Source organism: Acomys russatus, chromosome 1 (genome assembly GCF_903995435.1).
Source record: "Acomys russatus chromosome 1, mAcoRus1.1, whole genome shotgun sequence".
Classification (NCBI taxonomy): domain Eukaryota; kingdom Metazoa; phylum Chordata; class Mammalia; order Rodentia; family Muridae; genus Acomys; species Acomys russatus.
In genome coordinates, this window is record NC_067137.1 from 120,458,786 (window position 1) to 120,475,783 (window position 16,998).

The 16,998-nt window shown below is 57.8% G+C and overlaps 1 protein-coding gene across 1 annotated transcript; it reads left to right on the forward strand.

The window, feature by feature from the left end:
- The first annotated feature begins 1,071 nt into the window (after positions 1–1,071).
- Inf2 (inverted formin 2) lies at positions 1,072–16,719 on the forward strand. The gene is made up of 22 exons (XM_051152202.1): positions 1,072–1,196; positions 2,852–3,251; positions 4,440–4,555; positions 4,632–4,791; positions 5,151–5,184; positions 6,075–6,216; positions 6,325–6,466; positions 6,619–7,419; positions 7,915–8,060; positions 8,152–8,213; positions 8,642–8,744; positions 8,931–9,016; positions 9,424–9,524; positions 10,391–10,461; positions 10,538–10,645; positions 11,091–11,161; positions 11,806–11,926; positions 12,232–12,396; positions 12,588–12,690; positions 12,865–13,026; positions 13,617–14,237; positions 16,544–16,719. The coding sequence occupies exons 1-22, from the start codon at positions 1,131–1,133 to the stop codon at positions 16,570–16,572; spliced, it is 3,810 nt and encodes a 1,269-aa protein (XP_051008159.1). The 5' UTR covers positions 1,072–1,130; the 3' UTR covers positions 16,573–16,719.
- The last annotated feature ends 279 nt before the right edge of the window (positions 16,720–16,998 follow it).

Genomic DNA, 16,998 nt, shown 5'->3' on the forward strand with positions numbered 1-16,998 from the left:
GCTCTAGTTCTGTGTGGATCCCGCTAGAACTGACCCACTTTGAAGATGAGTGAGAGTTTGTGGATTTCCCTAAGACACAGAGACAGTAAACACAGGAGTGAGGTTCCGCCCCAGCCTTACTTGGCTCCAGTACCTTCCTGGATATTGTTCCCCAGGTCTCCCGTGGCAGGCAGAGGCTGTGTTCAGAGATTGCTGTAATAAAAGGGGTCAACCATAGCTCCTGCCAGAAGTTTGAAAGCAGGCAGGAGATGGAGAGCTTTATAGTTCCCATGGGGGAGAAGGGATCCCTGCCTCATGGAAGTCAATTGGAAATGGGATGTGCTATTCCTTGGGAGATTTGCCTTTCTCTGGTTGGTCCTGGGTTGGAAACAACCACAGGGGATGAAGTCTATCAGTTACTAATGAGGTCCCAGCTGTTGGTCTTCCTGGCCAAAGCTGCTGGACTGTGGAGTGGCCGGGTGCTGTCACCTGTACACACTCAGTGTCATCCTACAGGGAGGCTGCTCCTCAGTTACAAGCCAGGCCGGTTCTCCCAGGTGGACACAGTTGTCACTTCGGCTTTAGGGCCATAGCTTCCTCATGCACCGCCCCCCCCCCCCACACACACAAGTTGCCCGGGACAGTGAATGACTCCGAGGCTCACCCCACAGATGCAGAGGGGATCCTATCAGGGAGTGAGTCTACAGACCTGGGACAGGGCACACACAGCGCAGGAGGACTGGGCAGTGCCAGAAGGGCAGTTGAGAGGCAGGCAGAGACCTGACCTTTGTGTCTGGGGGCCTCAGGCCTGGGACATGGTGGCTCTGGTAATCCTGTTGTCCCAGAACGATTGGTGGGTCAGCATGAAGGACTGGGGCTCTGGATGCCAGAAGCCAGGTCTGGGTGAGTTCATATTCCGGCCACTCAGCCTGTGCCAAGGGGACAGGGCCTCTGGCCAATGGAGGCAGGAATGGGGGCGGGGAGGCGGTTCTGGGCACCGCTCTGGGCCGCACAGAAGCTGGGGGAGTGCGCAGAGACCAGTTGGCCAGCTCTGTTCTGTGGTGAAGCTACTACCAAGACGTACTTCGTACTTCGAGGGGTGTAACACTGCCCAAGAGGGACCAGGTCCAGGTTGGCAGCTGGCTGCAGGGATGAGAAGTTGGAGGCAGGGCCCCGAATGGGTGGGCAGAGACAGCCGGAAAGTTTTGCGCATCTGGGTGAGTAGATGGGTGGGTGTGAAAGGAAAGGGCTTGGTCTAGGATTTGGTGAAAGCATAGATCAAGGGTAGGACCCTGGGTCCCCACCCAGTGAGGCGCCGCACAGGATCCAGGCCGATCTACGTGGACGTGGCTTTTACCCTCAGTGCAGGCTCAGGTGTTCCCAAGAGCTGAGGCAGAGATACAGAGGAGGAAAGTGAGGCTCCCATGCACTGAAAGGCTGGGCTGAAATTTGCCAGTAGGTCTCCAAGCCAATCCCTGCTGCTACTCACCAGGCTGCCTCTAACAGAGACCTACTGACCATCGCATTTGAAATTGTGGGGGATGGGGAGGTAGGCAGGGGCTCCGTCAGTACTGCTGGGCAGACACACACCCACCGGGGGCAGCAGGAACCCAGAACCACACTGGCAAAGTGCCTGAGCTCTCACTCTATCCAAGCTATAGTCTTCTGGGTACCTCTTTGACCTGGGGTCTCCCTTCTCTGAGAGAGCCCAATACAACCTAAAGTGGAGTGACGCCCCAGCATTCAGTGGGTTCCAGCAACACTTTGCAGGGTCCATCAGTGTGAATGTGGGCACGGGACCAGCCTTCCCGAGTGCTGTCTGCAGCCCTTCACCTGTTCAGCAGGTAAAATGCCTGTTTTGAGGCCAATGGAGGGTGAGGGACTGGGCCTCTGGGGTGAGTGCGACACTCTGGTGTTTTGTCCCACCAAGCTCTTTCCCTCAGCATCTCCCTCCCATGGCTCCATGCTGCCTTTCTCAGATGCTAAATATAAGATTCCGGCCATACATGGTTGCAGGAGAGCCTGGGATGCCCCTGACCTTTGACGCTGTCCCCAGGGGTATGATGGGGGCGGCGTTACAGCAAGCCGGGCCCAGGCAGGAGAGTTGAGTGGATGGAGGAGACAGCAGGAGTGCAGTTTGTCTGTCTGCAGTTACGCTTTGAAGAAAGGCATTATTTAAAGAACGTTTTAGGCCACAGCTGCCCCGCCTCCAGCCTTGGGGGAGGAGCCATTTCCTAAATTGGAGTGTGCTAATGAACCAGTTCTGTGTGTTCTGCCCCCCTTGTCTGTCTCTGTCTGTCTGTCTCTCTCTGCGCACCCACCCACAGATAAGCTAAGACCAGGGGAACCTGCCACACCCAATCCACTAAGCCCTGGGCATCTCATCACACTGAGTCCTCAGCCTGCTCCTGTGACTCGCCCCTCCTCCCACTGCCCCTGAGGCTGTGGGCAGCAGGGAAGTGCCTGGAACCCGATAAAGGAGCCCCAGAGATGCTGTTTTTTGTTGCGTCACCACCACGATGTCAAAGCATTCAGCTAGCATGTCTGCCTGCTGCTTTGTCACGTCCAGGTATAGGTCTCTATCCTAGCTACCTCTCTCTGAGCCTTAGGCTCAGGGTCTTTGTGCATATGGTAGGACGTTCTTGTCTGTTATTCAATCCAGACGGAGCAAAAAGAGTCTTACAGAGTCAGGATCCAAGTACCTGTCCCAGCCTTCCATCACCGGCCCATAAGCAGGAAGCCTAAAGGAGAAACTGAGGCAGCAGGAAATGCCTCTACATGTCACTTATGGCCAAGCTGGCCTCTTACCTCTTAATCTGTGGGTCATTTCCATCCCTGGCCAGGCTGACGCCCTGTCCCTCTCTTCCTGCAGTTCGGCAAGATGTCTGTGAAGGAAGGTGCGCAACGCAAGTGGGCGGCACTGAAGGAGAAGCTGGGGCCGCAGGACTCAGACCCCACAGAGGCCAACCTGGAGAGCGCGGACCCTGAGTTGTGCATCCGGCTGCTGCAGATGCCCTCCGTGGTCAACTACTCGGGCCTGCGCAAGCGCCTGGAGAGCAGCGACGGCGGCTGGATGGTGCAGTTCCTGGAGCAGAGCGGCCTGGACCTGCTGTTGGAGGCGCTGGCACGGCTGTCGGGGCGCGGCGTGGCCCGGATTGCGGATGCCCTGCTGCAGCTCACCTGCATCAGCTGTGTGCGAGCCGTCATGAACTCACAGCAGGGCATTGAATACATCCTCAGCAACCAGGGTTATGTGCGCCAGCTCTCCCAGGGTGAGCTATGTAGGCCATTGTGTGAGGGCAGGGGCACTGGAGGGCTCACCGGGGAAAGCTGCCCTCAGGTGAGGAAGGTGTAGACAGCTCACCACACTCAGGCCTCCAGGCCACCTGAGTCCCTCTTGTTTTGACTGCAGCCCTGTCCTGGCCTCTAGGCCCTATTACACAGACTGGGCCCCCATATACACTCTGCCTGGCTCCAAGCCCTGTAACGGCATAGCCATAGGCCTCCAGGCCTGGCCCACACCTGCTGAGGATATTGTCCTCTGTCTTCCCTTCCCTTTCCTGGTCCCCACTCTATAACCAGTAGGCTACCTCTGGTCATGGCTCCTTCTTCTGCCTTTTGTTGTTGTTTTGTTTTTGGTTTTTTTGAGACAGGGTTTGGGTTTCTTTGTGTAACCTTGGCTGTCCTAGACTGGCTTTGTAGACCAGGCTAGCCTCGAACTTATAACGATCCGCTTGCTTCTGCCTCCCGAGTGCTGGGATTAAAAGCGTGTGCCACCATGCCTGGCTTCCTTCTTCTGCCTTTGTATACCTCAAGGCCAGCTTTACCTCCTGGCCTATTGCAACCCCTTGGCTGTGGCAAGAAAGCTAAGGTGGAAAGTAGTCTCCATGTGTCCATCAGTGGAGGCAACCAGGTACCACTGGGGCTCCAAGACCTTCTAGGGAGCAGTGACTAGTGGAATTGTGTCTGTGTGAGAAAGGAAGCCATGTGTCTTAACGTAGGACCCACACCAATTGTAGTCTGTCTCCCCAGTCTTGACCTGATCACACCCTTCACCACGTCCTTTGTAGCTATTCTCAGCACAGCCAGATGAGAAGCACCCTAAAACTTAACTAGTTCAGGACGGAGAAGGCAAGGGCTCCCAGGGTAAGGAGAATTACAAACTTCCAGGACTGTAGTTGGTGAGCCAGCTGTAAGGGCTGAGCTGGGCTGGGCCAGACTCTGTAGGCTCCAGATGCTTGCCCCTGCTGTCAAGCCCTCCCCTAAATGGGCCTGTCTGTAGCCCATGAGCGTAGTCAGGGTACTAGGAAAGATGAGTATGGCAACACCCAGGCCTTGAAGTTTAGCTGGGGCTGGCAACCCCAGGCTCCAGCCTTGGATTTGGATCACGGGTTTGGTAAAGACAAGTGGGGGAGGCAGCACGACAGTGGGCCTGCTGAGACGTCCCTGTCCCTCCACAGCCCTGGATACATCCAATGTGATGGTCAAGAAGCAAGTGTTTGAGCTGCTGGCTGCTCTGTGCATCTATTCGCCTGAGGGCCACGCACTGACACTAGATGCCCTGGACCATTACAAGGTGAGGAGTGGGGCCCCGGGCCGGTGGGTGGCACGGTCTCCAGCTGGAGCACACCCTGACCCCACCCAACCTACAGATGGTGTGCAGCCAGCAGTACCGTTTCAGCGTCATCATGAATGAGCTCTCAGACAGTGACAACGTGCCCTATGTGGTCACCCTACTCAGCGTGATCAACGCCATCATCCTGGGTCCTGAGGAGCTCCGCACTCGTGCCCAGCTGCGGAGCGAGTTTATCGGTAAGAGCCCTCACCTGCTGGCCAGGCTTCTAGAAGAGCTCCAAAGTGTCCGCTGGGTCAGCCCAGCCTGTGCTGCACCCCCTGGGGCAGTGGGACGGCAGCAGATCCTGCCCCTACCTTATCCCCATGGACTCCAGAGTCCACGATCCATGATCCGGGGCCTCCTACCACTACCTGTTCCTGTGGTCGATAGGGCATCAGCCCTGAGGGTTCTGTTTGTAGCCGGCTGGGTGGTAGGGGCAGACAGGAACTGTAAGACTCCCTGATGGTCTTACGGGAGAGTCAAGACCCATGGGACAAGGGGCCAGAGGCAAAGGGAGTCCCCCGAATTTCTAACCCCACCCATTCATCCATCCCAGGGTTACAGCTGCTGGATATTCTGACCCGGCTACGGTGAGTCCCTGCTGTGGCTGCTTCTGCCAGCCGCTCCCTCCTCCGTCCGTCCTTGGGGTCTCGGCCACCTGGCCCAGGCAGTATCTCCAGATGGGCTGAGCGGTTTCTTCCAGGAGTGAACTTAAAACTCAGGCTAAACACTTTCCTGGGCACTGCCCAGCAGAGCCATGTTGCCAGGTTAGCGCAGAGCTTCCTGTTAACGCAGGATTCAGATACCCGGCATGTTGTGGCTGTAGTGTAGCATAGCACAGCCTGGGTTTTGTCTGTTGGCGCTGGCATCTCCAAAGGGAGTCCATCCAGCTGAGAGCCCTGGTCCTGACTACAGTCAAGACAGACCCCACCACTGGAGGATCTTTACCTCCAGTCAATATGAACTTACTGATGTCACTGCTGTGGAACTAGCCCCGTTAACAGCCTTCTGGGACCTGTCCCCAAGTGGGTGGTGAGGGAGTCAGTTATTGGACAGGCTGGAGTGATCGCAGTGCCTAATCCCAGTTGACGTTCTTGGCAAGCTAAGCCATCCCCTCTCCGTGTTTCATGGTGGCCCGCCTTAAGTGTGACATTGACTATGGTTTTCGGTTGTTTTTTTTTTTTAACCCTCCACACGAGGGCCCAACCCCATCCTGTACCCGTCACAAGAATCTGCCCTACCCCCTCCCTGGAGATGCCCAGTGTGGGAGGGTGGGAGGCTCAGACCCGTGAACTACCACTCAACTGGCCATTCTAGCTGCACTGCTCCAGGCTGGCCACAGGAGTCAGCCTGGGCCTGGCTAGGCGAGCTGCCCAGTGTGCTCAGGTGGGCTGAGAAGAGAGAGAGGCATGCAGGCTGGATCTGCGAGGAGGGGGGTCCCCGGGGGACCGCAGCTTGACTGGTTGTCCTTGTCCCCTAGAGACTTGGAGGACGCGGATCTGCTGATCCAGCTGGAGGCCTTTGAGGAGGCCAAAGCAGAGGATGAGGAGGAGCTTCAGCGTGTTTGCGATGGCATCAACATGAACAGCCACCAGGAAGTCTTTGCTTCCCTGTTCCACAAGGTGGGACGAAGAGGCTAAAGGACGGGATGCTCTGGCACATGGGCTGGTGGGCATTGGCCTGCCCAAGGGAGGGAATAGCCAGTTACCTGTCCCTTTTGGTCAATCCAGGTGAGCTGTTCCCCAGCGTCAGCCCAGCTGCTGTCAGTACTACAGGGCCTCATGCACCTGGAGCCTGCGGGCCGCTCGGGCCAGCTGCTCTGGGAGGCCCTGGAGAACCTGGTGAACCGGGCTGTGCTCCTGGCCAGTGACGGTGAGAAGCTGGGAAGGGCACGGCATGCCTCGGGGCACAGCCTGGTGGGAAGACCCTGAGGTCTTCGGCCATGTGGGGAGAAGGCCTCCCTTTGCCTTGCTTCCATCTCTGGCCCTCCCTCCCCCTTGACTCTGCACACTTCCTTCCTGCAGCCCAGGCGTGCACCCTCGAGGAGGTAGTTGAGCGACTGCTGTCCATCAGAGGGCGGCCCAGACCAAGCCCCCTGGACAAGGCCCACAAGAGTGTCCAGGCCAACCTAGGCCAGAATCGGGACAGTTTCTCCCAAAACACCACTACTCCCACAGCTAGTGTGGAAGGCCAGCAGCTGGTAGTGGCTTCTACCTGCCAACATGCAGACAGCACCCAGAGCTCCAGCGATGACGTAGCCACACAGCCAGTCGCCCTTGAGCAGTGGCTGGCAGCCTCACCTCTACCTACCCCACCACTGTCCAGCTCCGCCCCTGTGCTCCCTCCACCCCCCCCCCCCCTGCCAGGCCCAGGGGCCACATCTCCCCCAGCACCCCCTCCACCTCCACCTCTGCCACCCTCTTTGCCAGGCTCAGGGACCATATCTCCCCCTGCACCCCCCCCCCCACCCCCTCCCTTACCATGCTCATGGGCTGTGTCTCCCCCAGCACCTCCACCACCTCCACCTCTGCCTAACTTCTGCAGAACCGTGCCCCCACCCCCACCCCCACTCCCTGGCATGGGGGGCCCATCACTTCCCCCTCCTCCTCCCCCACTACCTGGAACAGGCTGGACTCCTCCTCCACCTCCTCCCCTGCCTGGTTTATCTGTCCCCTCCGTGATGGGTGGTGTGGAGGGGATCATTGTGGCCCAGGTGGACCATGGCCTGGGCTCAACCTGGGTCCCCAGTCACCGTAGGGTGAATCCACCCACACTGCGGATGAAGAAGCTGAACTGGCAAAAGCTGCCGTCCAATGTGGCACGAGGTGAGCCCCTCCCTGATGTGGGCCAGCCTCTGATGAGGACTGGTGCATACCAGTCACTCCTCCCGTGAGAGTCTGCCATTCGTGCACCCTCCTTTACTCCATCAGCGCAGCCAGACCCCTATCAGGCTCAGGCCCTCTGTGTCCTCCATGGGACTAAAGACCACCTCAGGATGGTCCCATCTGGCACACAGCCTGTGGGTCATAAATGTCTTCGCCAAAGGCCCAGCACTGTCCTCTAAAAGGCTGTCTGTATAGTGCCCTAGGTGTCAGATGCTGGTGCTGAGGGAAGGCCAGCCAGGAAGAGACCCGATCCCTTATCAGCATGGACATGTGCCCACATGCATGTACATAGCCTGATAGCAGCTTGGAGCCCAGGCTGACCTCCAGACAGCATCCTGTTCAGTCCCCAGAGGCCTCGGCATGCATGCCCTTGAACCCCGGACTCACGTTAAGGGTGAGTGTCAGCAGTGTACCTCGCCTGCCCCTCCTCTGTAGAGCGCAACTCCATGTGGGCAACACTGAGCAGCCCCTGCACAGAGGTGGTGGAACCTGACTTCTCCAGCATTGAGCAGCTCTTCTCCTTCCCCACGGCAAAGCCCAAGGAGCCCTCTGCTGCCCCCGTCAGGAAGGAACCCAAAGAGGTAATAAGAGCAGTGACAGGGCCTGACCTCTCTTCCGTGGGGCGGGTCCTCTGCCCACCCTCCAGGTACCAGTTAAAAGGGGGTTTTCTAGGTCACTTTTCTGGATTCCAAAAAGAGCCTGAACCTCAACATCTTCCTGAAGCAATTTAAATGGTGAGTGAGCGACATGGTGTTGCTGCCAAACTCAGCTGAAGCCAGCTCTGCCCAGCGAGCATCCCAGGGCTGCCCAGCATCCCAGCTCTGCCCAGCAGTGCCCTCTGTAGGCCAGTCAGGTCCATGCATGCTCTATCAGCAGCAGGAGACAGTGGATAGCTGTTGTACACTGTTTAACCTAGGATTCCTACAGGCTGTGGTAAAAACGAGGCCCAGAAAATCACTGAGGTAGACTCCCAGGCCATAGGCAAACTGTGGCCAAGTTGAGGGAAGATTGTGCCTGCCTCCTAGGTTCTAATTCCTTACCTCAGAGTCTCCTCTAGGTACTCCCTGGGTGCCTGTAGGCCACCCCCATCTCTTAAGCATGGCAGGAGACAAGGGGACAAGGGAAAGGCATGTTCCTTGACCCCTGCCCTCACCCTCTCCAGCTCCAATGAAGAAGTCACCGCCATGCTCCGGGCTGGTGACACAACCAAGTTTGATGTGGAGGTCCTCAAACAGCTCCTGAAACTCCTTCCTGAGAAGCATGAGGTGAGCGGGGGTAGGGAGGTGGGGAGGGGGCTGGGGGGTCGCGGATCAATCAAAGGGAGCGAGAACAGCACGGTCCTGGCCCGTGTCACCCGACTGGAGAGCCACCATGAGCCTCATGAGGAGCTGGAAGTAGGCAGCTACTGAGCAGGCAGGTATCGGTTCCTACATGTGCCCCTCCCGCCGCAGATTGAGAACCTGCGGGCATTCACCGAGGAGCGGGCCAAACTGGCCAATGCTGACCAGTTCTACGGTCTCCTTCTAGACATTCCCTGGTGAGCACAGCAGTCCGGCATCCTGCCTAGCCTGCTGGGGGAAGGAAAGGTGGGGAGGGTAGGCCAGGAGCCAAGCTTGTGAGGGAGAGTGGTCAGGAAGACAGCTGCACAGAGTCCCTAGGGCTCCGAGAAGGAGTCATCTAGTCTGGTGTCTAAATGTCTCTCATGTTCTTCGTCCCCTCTCAGAGCAGATGTGAAGGAAGCCTCTTAAGTCCTGAGGCAGCATCTTCCTGAGAGGCCCCGAGTGGGCCCTACTTCTGTCCTGGGGACAGGCCTAGGAATGTGCATGTTCCCAGGCCAGGCCGTGGGGACTCTCCCTCAGTCCACCCACCAAGGGCAGAGGGTGTTCCCAGGTGGCAGGCATGGTGGCGCTGCCAGGCCCTAACCCCCCTGCTCTGCTGTACCAGCTACCAGCTGCGGGTGGAGTGCATGATGCTATGTGAGGGCACTGCCATCGTACTGGACATGGTGCGGCCCAAGGCCCAGCTGGTGCTCGCCGCCTGTGAGAGTGAGTGGGGCCGGGAAGCCTAAGGGGCTGGAAGGGACAGGTCTGCCACATGTGTCCTCACTGCTGCAGCCATGTCATGACGGCAGTTGTCAGCTGGTTAAGTGCTGACTCTCCACACCAAACCCCGTGGTCACCTGTGCTTCTTCCATGCAACACACACGCACACGTACACATGAATGCACGCGTGTATGTACACACGCGCGCACACACACGCATGCACATGTGCCTGTATGCTCACTCACTGCACACATGAGTGAGGACACATACTTCGTGTCCACAGGTACAGCATGCATGCTTATGTGTATATTCTATGTGACTATATAGAGCAACTCAGGCTCACAGAGACACAAGGGTATACATACACTGACAAGTGTATATACCCCTTCTATAAATAAAGAATGATAGACACCTGCTCAGCCACAGGTCAGGGACACAGATGGGCTCCAGTGGCCCCCATACGGCTCACTTCTCTCAGGCCCACAACTCGACACATGCCTGCTCCCATCTCAGCCACTGAGCTGGGAGGGTCCTCCCTGCAACCCACAGGACAGACGTGAGAACTAGGGTGACCACAGATGAGTAGAAGCTCCTCTGGCATTCCAGAGTCCTCACCCCAAAGAGGAAGGGTCGTGCATGGCCATACCCGTGTCAAAGCTGAAGGTCCAGCAGTCACGGGCGTTGCAGAAAGTGTTTGCAGAGGCCCTGAGCCTGTTGATGGCGGAGGAGTCCATAGCCCTGTATAGCCCCTGCCTTGTTTCCTTTCTGGTGCTGTGATGGACCCTGGGGTCAGGAAGCAAAGGGGGCAGCCACACTCCAGGGCACCCGGAGGCTTTGGGTCTTCCTCTAACCCCGCCCACCTGTCCCAGGCCTGCTTACCAGCCAGCGGCTGCCCATCTTCTGCCAGCTGATCCTCAAAATCGGGAATTTCCTCAACTACGTAAGTCGGAGCTGTGCTGTGGCCCGCCTCCCACCACACCCTGGGAGTCAGGGGACTGACTCCCTCTCCCTCACAGGGCAGCCACACGGGAGATGCAGATGGCTTCAAGATTAGCACGCTGCTGAAGCTCACAGAGACCAAGTCCCAGCAGAGTCGCGTGACACTGCTGCACCATGTGCTGGAGGTGACCAGCGGCGAACCTGTCGGGTGGAGTGCCCCCTGCTATGGCCACCCCATACTCTGTCCTTAGGCCTGTTATTCTGTTTGTTTGTTTGTTTGTTTGTTTGTTTTCAAAATAGGGTTTCTCTGTACAGCCTTGGCTGTCCTGGACTCACTTTGTAGACCAGGCTGTCCTCGAACTCACAACGATTCGCCTGCCTCTGCCTCCCAAGTGCTGAAATTAAAGGTGTGCGCCACCACACCCGGCAGGCCTGTTATTTTTGAGACTGAGCCAGAACACTGCCTATCCCCAGCAGGCCACAGCGACTGCCACACCCATACACATGGGACAGGCCCATAGCAGGATTTAGAGGCCCCAGGAGGGTCCAAGGGCTGGTGGCGGTTCTACAGGGTGATATGCACAGGCTCAGTGGAATCACCAGGGATCTTACTGGACACTTGTGTTACAGGAAGTGGAGAAGAGCCACCCGGACCTTCTCCAGCTGTCCCGGGACCTGGAGCCACCTTCTCAAGCTGCAGGGTGGGTGTTCCTGGCAGCCTAACACCCTAGCAGGCCCTAACCTCTGTTCCCAGCCTCCTGGCCAGCAGGGCCTATACCTGAGGACCCTCCAAAGACTTTGACTTTGGGACAGGACTGTGTCAGCTATAGCTGTGTGGCTTGGATCAGAGTGGGAAGCCTAGAAGGAATGGGGTGGGATCTGGCTTGCCTCTTTACAAAGTGAACCTTCACGATAGCATAAACTAGGTAGCGCAGCCTCACGATGCAGATGAGGAAACTAAGGCTCGGGGAAGTGGTGTCGTCTTCCAGGGTCTCACCACCCAGCAGAGAGGCTGACTGAACACCAACTGCCAAGTCTGTGCTCCCGTGCTCCACTGCCCTGGGAGCTTGAGGGCCTATCAGGCAAGAGTGGCAGTGGGTCCAACAGCTGGACCGGAGTTCCCAAGTATGCCCAGCATGGCACCAGCCCTGCTCTACAGAGAGGGGCCAGTATGCTGACAGGACTGACTGGTTTGAGTGTCACTAGAACAGGCACCTAACCATGCAGGGTTGTCAGCAGAGTGCGTGAACAGGCCTGTATAGCCTCGGGGACTGTGCAGTCGAGGGCCCGTTGTGACTGCCCGTCAGCCGACGTATGATGTATCTTGCCTCTTGGTGCCTTTCAGAATCAATTTGGAGATGATCCGCTCAGAGGCCAGTGCCAACCTAAAGAAGCTTCTGGAAACAGAGCGGAAGGTGTCCTCCTCAATCCCCGAAGTGCAAAAGCAGTATGCTGAGCGCCTCCAGGTAAGCTGAGCAGTGAGAGTCCTGTGGCTGCTTTCCAGTACATTCCAGGGAGGAGCACAGATCCTGGGGTGTCCAGGGCCATGAGAAACAAGTAGGTGGGTGAGCAGCTCTGTTGCTGAGCACAGGCCAAGGGGCAAGAGAGCCCCAGTCAGCAGAGCAGCTTCGCTGGCTCTTGTTCTAGTGTTTTCTGTGGGGGTGTGGAGGCTGCCAGGTGCATGGTGCAGCCCAAGGGTCCTGTGCCTAAGGCCTCGCCTGCGGTCTCCTCTGACTCACCTGGCAGTGGTAACTAAGACTTATGTCCCCAGGCCAGCATTGAGGCCTCTCACGCACTGGACAAGGTGTTTGAGACCATTGAGCAAAAGAAGCTGGAGCTGGCGGACTACCTGTGTGAAGACCCCCAGCAGCTGTCTCTCGAGGACACGTTCAGCACCATGAAGACCTTCCGAGACCTCTTCACTCGTGCCCTGAAGGTGCGCTGGGCCCAGGGAGAGTTAGGTGGTGCCTCAGACCAGAGTGGGCTTCCCAGCCAAGGCAGGCAGCGCTTGCCCATTTGTTCCCAGCTGTGGATAGGTACAGCTGTGAGCCCCACCGTACCTGTCTCTCGGGATACCCACTCGTGGGTCACTGGGCTGGGTGACAAGGCTCCTATCTGTGTGAGCAGGAAAACAAGGACCGGAAGGAGCAGATGGTGAAGGCTGAGAGGAGAAAACAACAGCTGGCAGAGGAGGAGGCGCGGAGGCCGAGGGGCGAGGACGGGAAGCCTGGTGGGTCTCTGGGGCAGGTGGGAACGGGCTGCAAACCCTGGGGTCCAGGTGGGGCCACTCGCCTTCCTCTCCCCAGCCTTGCAGTGCTTCTCCAGTTCTCCTAGGCGTCCCTGGGGTGGGGGGAGGGTGGCCACGGGGCCTCCAAGCTGCTCTCTGAGGTCTGTGGCTCTGCAGTCAGGAAGGGGCCTGGGAAGCAAGAAGAGGTGTGTGTCATCGATGCCCTGCTGGCCGACATCAGGAAGGGCTTCCAGCTCCGGAAGACCGCCCGGGGCCGAGGAGACGCTGAAGCAGGCAGCAGAGTAGCTCCAGCAGATCCTCCAAAGGCCACAGAAGCTGGTGAGACCTGAGCCTGGGCCCTCCCCATTCCCTCCCACCATTTCTACCTGTGCCTGCCTTCGGGAAGCCTTCTAGGACCTGAGGGACTTCGAGGACCCTGGATATTACACATACTGCTCTGAAGACACTGGGGTGGGGATGGAGGGGTGGTGGTGAAGGTCCAGTTGTCAAACTCTGAAAAGGCACTGTGAGAGGGCTGAGCCTTCCTTGGACATTTTTCTTTATAGCCTTTGGGTGATCAGGAGATGTGGGGGTTAGTTGGTCCACTGATGGACACCCCTGAGTTCAAGGCACCTGAGATGTTAAGACAGGCAGCCCTTAGAAAGGGCTCCACTATTAGGGATCTAGAAATGCATGTTTTTGATGGCTCACTGGATGTCCCCCAGTACCCTATGCATAGCCAGACTGAAGACACTGCCCTGCCTTGGCTCACAAGAAACCATGCTGGGGCGGGGGGGAGGGACTCCTGAGAGTGAAGTCTGCAGTAGTTCAGGAAGGCTCAGCCTCAGGAACACTTCCAGGGGTGAGACTAGAATGCCTAAAGACCTGGCCCTTACCCTTTCCTGATGCACCCACCCCTCCATCCACAGCACCTGCCAGCAATCCTATACAACAAGGCACAAACCACCCTGCCTCAGAGCCATGCTTAGATACCACAGCGGCTGGCGAGCCACAGGGCTGGGACCTTGTGGACGCTATAACCCCCAGCCCCGAGCCCTCCAAGGAGGAAGGAGGTCCTCCAGCCCTGGAGAGGCGTTCCTCCTGGTATGTGGATGCCAGCGACTTTCTGGCCCCTGAAGATACCCTGAGTGCGCAGCCCTCTGAGGGGGTGTGGCCAGTGACTCTGGGAAATGATCAGGCCCTGAAGCCCCTTGAGTTCTCAAGCACTAAGCCTGCTGGGATTGAGAGCTCACACCGGGATGCCACGGACCGTGAAGGCTTGTGGGGTGTCCAGCAAGCCAAAGCGGATAGCACAAGTGAGGGACCAGAAGATGCAGCTGAGCGAGGCCCCAGCACCCACCTCCCCTGCGCTGACCCCGAGGAGGGTGAGGACACTCCGGAATCTGCACTCGACACGTCCCTGGACAGGTCCTTTTCTGAGGATACAGTGACAGATTCCTCGGGGTCTGGCACCCTCCCCAGGGTCCGAGGCCGGGTCTCAAAGGGGTCGAGCAAGCGAAGGAAGAAACGTCCCTCCAGGAACCAAGAAGGTAACTGAGAGGTGGGCTGCGGTGACAGCTAAGGGACAATTGGGTGTGGGTGTATAGCTAAAGCCGATTGTCCCACGACAGGGCCTGGGACCTCTCCCTGCTGTCCAGCTGGTCCCTCCCTTCCCCCTGCGGGTACTACAGGCTCAACCAGCGTCCAGGAGAGAGGGTGATTCAGTGGGGCACAGCACTTCACACAAGAGGGCAGCTTTGGGGGCCATTGCCTGCGTCACCTTCGCCTGCAGATTCCTGCCTTCACACCCCTCTGCAGGGAGTGGAGCGGAGCGGCCCTCGGCTCTTGCCGCTGTGGGGTGCCCCTTGTTTCTTGCCACTGCGGGCACACTGGCATTAAGTCCTTCCATGCAGCTGCCTTTGTCACCACAACCAGAGAGTCTGGGCTTCGGGCTGGTGGTGTGTGTCTGAGTGTGATGACCAAGAGAGTTAGCGTGGCCAGCCTGGCCCCCACAGATCCTACCACCCTGAGTTCAGGCTTCCCCTGTGATAAGCTTATGAGTGTGTTTCTTTTATTTGAAAGCAGAGTTTGCCCCTGATTCTGATGATAATAAAACAGAAAGGCTGTGTGTGATCCAGTGAGGTACGTAAGCAGCCTGGCTCGTGTTGACTAACAATGGCAGTGGGTGCTGGTGCCTCAGCCTGCTGCCTGGCCCTCCTGGACACTAACCTAGCTTGTCTCTAGCCCTCTGGGTATATCAGCAAGCCTCCCTTGGCTCGTGGTGGTGGTGGTGTCTTTGCTGTCCCTGCCTTGTTAGAGAAGGCCCAGCCGCCAAGCCTTGCCTGTCGAAGGTCTTCTCTCCCCCAGCTGGACACAACCTCAGAGCTGGACTCCTCAAAGTCAGGGTAGATAAAGCCAAGCTGGGTTCCCTGGAGGGAGTGGGCCCTCAGGCCTTTGTGGGTGAAATGTTGGGTCTTTGGGACGGCCTGAGGTTGTTCCTGTCTGTGTCTCAGCCCTACCCACAATTGTAGTGACTGCAGCTTTACTAATCCCAGCTCCTCAGGAGACACCTTCCCTCTGCACTGGGCCAACCCCCACCCCCTAGCACCCCTCCAGCTCTCCTACAGTCCAAGTTATGGCCAAGCATATGCCCAAACAGACTGTAAGGAAATGGATGTCTCAAACGCAGATGCTTGAGAGGCAAAGGTGCTTGGGCCTTCCCCCTCCGCCCCCCCCCTTAAGCCAGGAACAGAAAAGGATCCATTTAGATGCCAGGTCTTCCTTGTATGTGACATATGGGTCTTCCAGACCCCACTCATGACAGGAAAACCAGGGCCAATGACACGGCCCAAGAGGTTAAAGATGCAGTTGGACCAGCTTGGGACCCTGCTCTGCAGCCAGGCATCATGGAGGAAGGCCCAGCTTTGGACAAAAAACAAAAACAAACAAAAACTGCCTGGCCCCATCATGAGCTGTGAGGGCCTGAACAAATCCCAGGCACCTCTGGCCATGCTCAGGGGCCTAGCATCTGCCTGGCACTCTGAACCTGATGGCCACTGGGCCGAAGTCTCAGGGTGAGATCTGTGGGTACATTGTAGGCAAGACCCACAGGGAGGTGAGAACTCGGGTCTACCGTGACTTCAGTGCTGCTGGCCCTGCAGTGTGGATTTCCCCGTTAGGTGATGCGTTCTGATGGATGCCAGCTCCTTTGTCCCTGGACCGGCAGCCTCCATGCTGCTCTAGCTAAGCAGACTTGCTACACCCCTGCTTTGGTTCCCCACCCCCTGCGGATGTCCTGATAGCACTGCGGATGACGGGTGATGTTTTGAGGACTGTGAGCCTCCTCCGGTGGAGAGCCTGGAACCCCACCCACGACTGGTGGAAGAGCAGGCTTTTTAGGCAGCACAGGGAGTGTTGGGAGCAGGATCCTACAGTCTTAGATTGGTGACAGTTCAAGCGTGTGGCTACCAGCCCCGGGCCCTCCCTGGTCAGTGCCCAGCCAGAGAGAAAGCGGGAAGGACCCAGTCCAGCTCAAAGGGCCCCGTGGGGCTTGGTGAGGGCAGACAGTGGGTGTGGGTCTGAGATGTGAAAAATAGACCACGTGGAGGCCACTGAAGACGGAGTCACGCTCAAGGCACCATGCCTAGCTGTGACCTACAGGCAGCATCCTGCCGGTATTAAGTTGGCTCCACCCACTCAGATGAATTCCGCTGCCCCAGAGAAGAATCTGGGGTCGGTGTGGACCTGTGACCTGGATACAGGTCATAGCCTTGGTAATGGCAGTGAGATGCTGTATTGGGCACCTAGAGCTTTCTGAGAAAGGCTGCTCCTGACATTGTTATTTCCTTCTCCACAGGCCTCAGGTCCAGGCCCAAAGCCAAGTGAGAGTCCTCTGCGGCTCAGCACAGCAGCGAGTGCTGGGTGTGCTGCCTGGAGAGGCTCTTCGGGGCCAGGCTGGGACTGGGCCCCTGAGAAACCGAAACTCTGTGCCTTACCCAGCCAGGAGCCTTGGGAGCCTTGGCCATTGATGCTAGGGACTGGACTGGCATCACCCTGGACCACCTGCACGCTCAGAGCCCCACCATCTGCTTTGCAAACAGCTACCCACCCCCTATCGCATGCACCACGGGCGGGGGGTGGGGGGCAGCTGTAAGGGGGAAGGGAGACAGGTACAGACGCCTGCAATGTGCTGAAACACCCCACCCCGCCTCCGCGGCTCAGTTGAGTTTTAGCTGAGTATTGTTTTCTGTATCATTATTCTGCTGTGGGTAGGTCCTGGTGGGTAGGCCCCAGGGAGCATTGGGTGGTGAC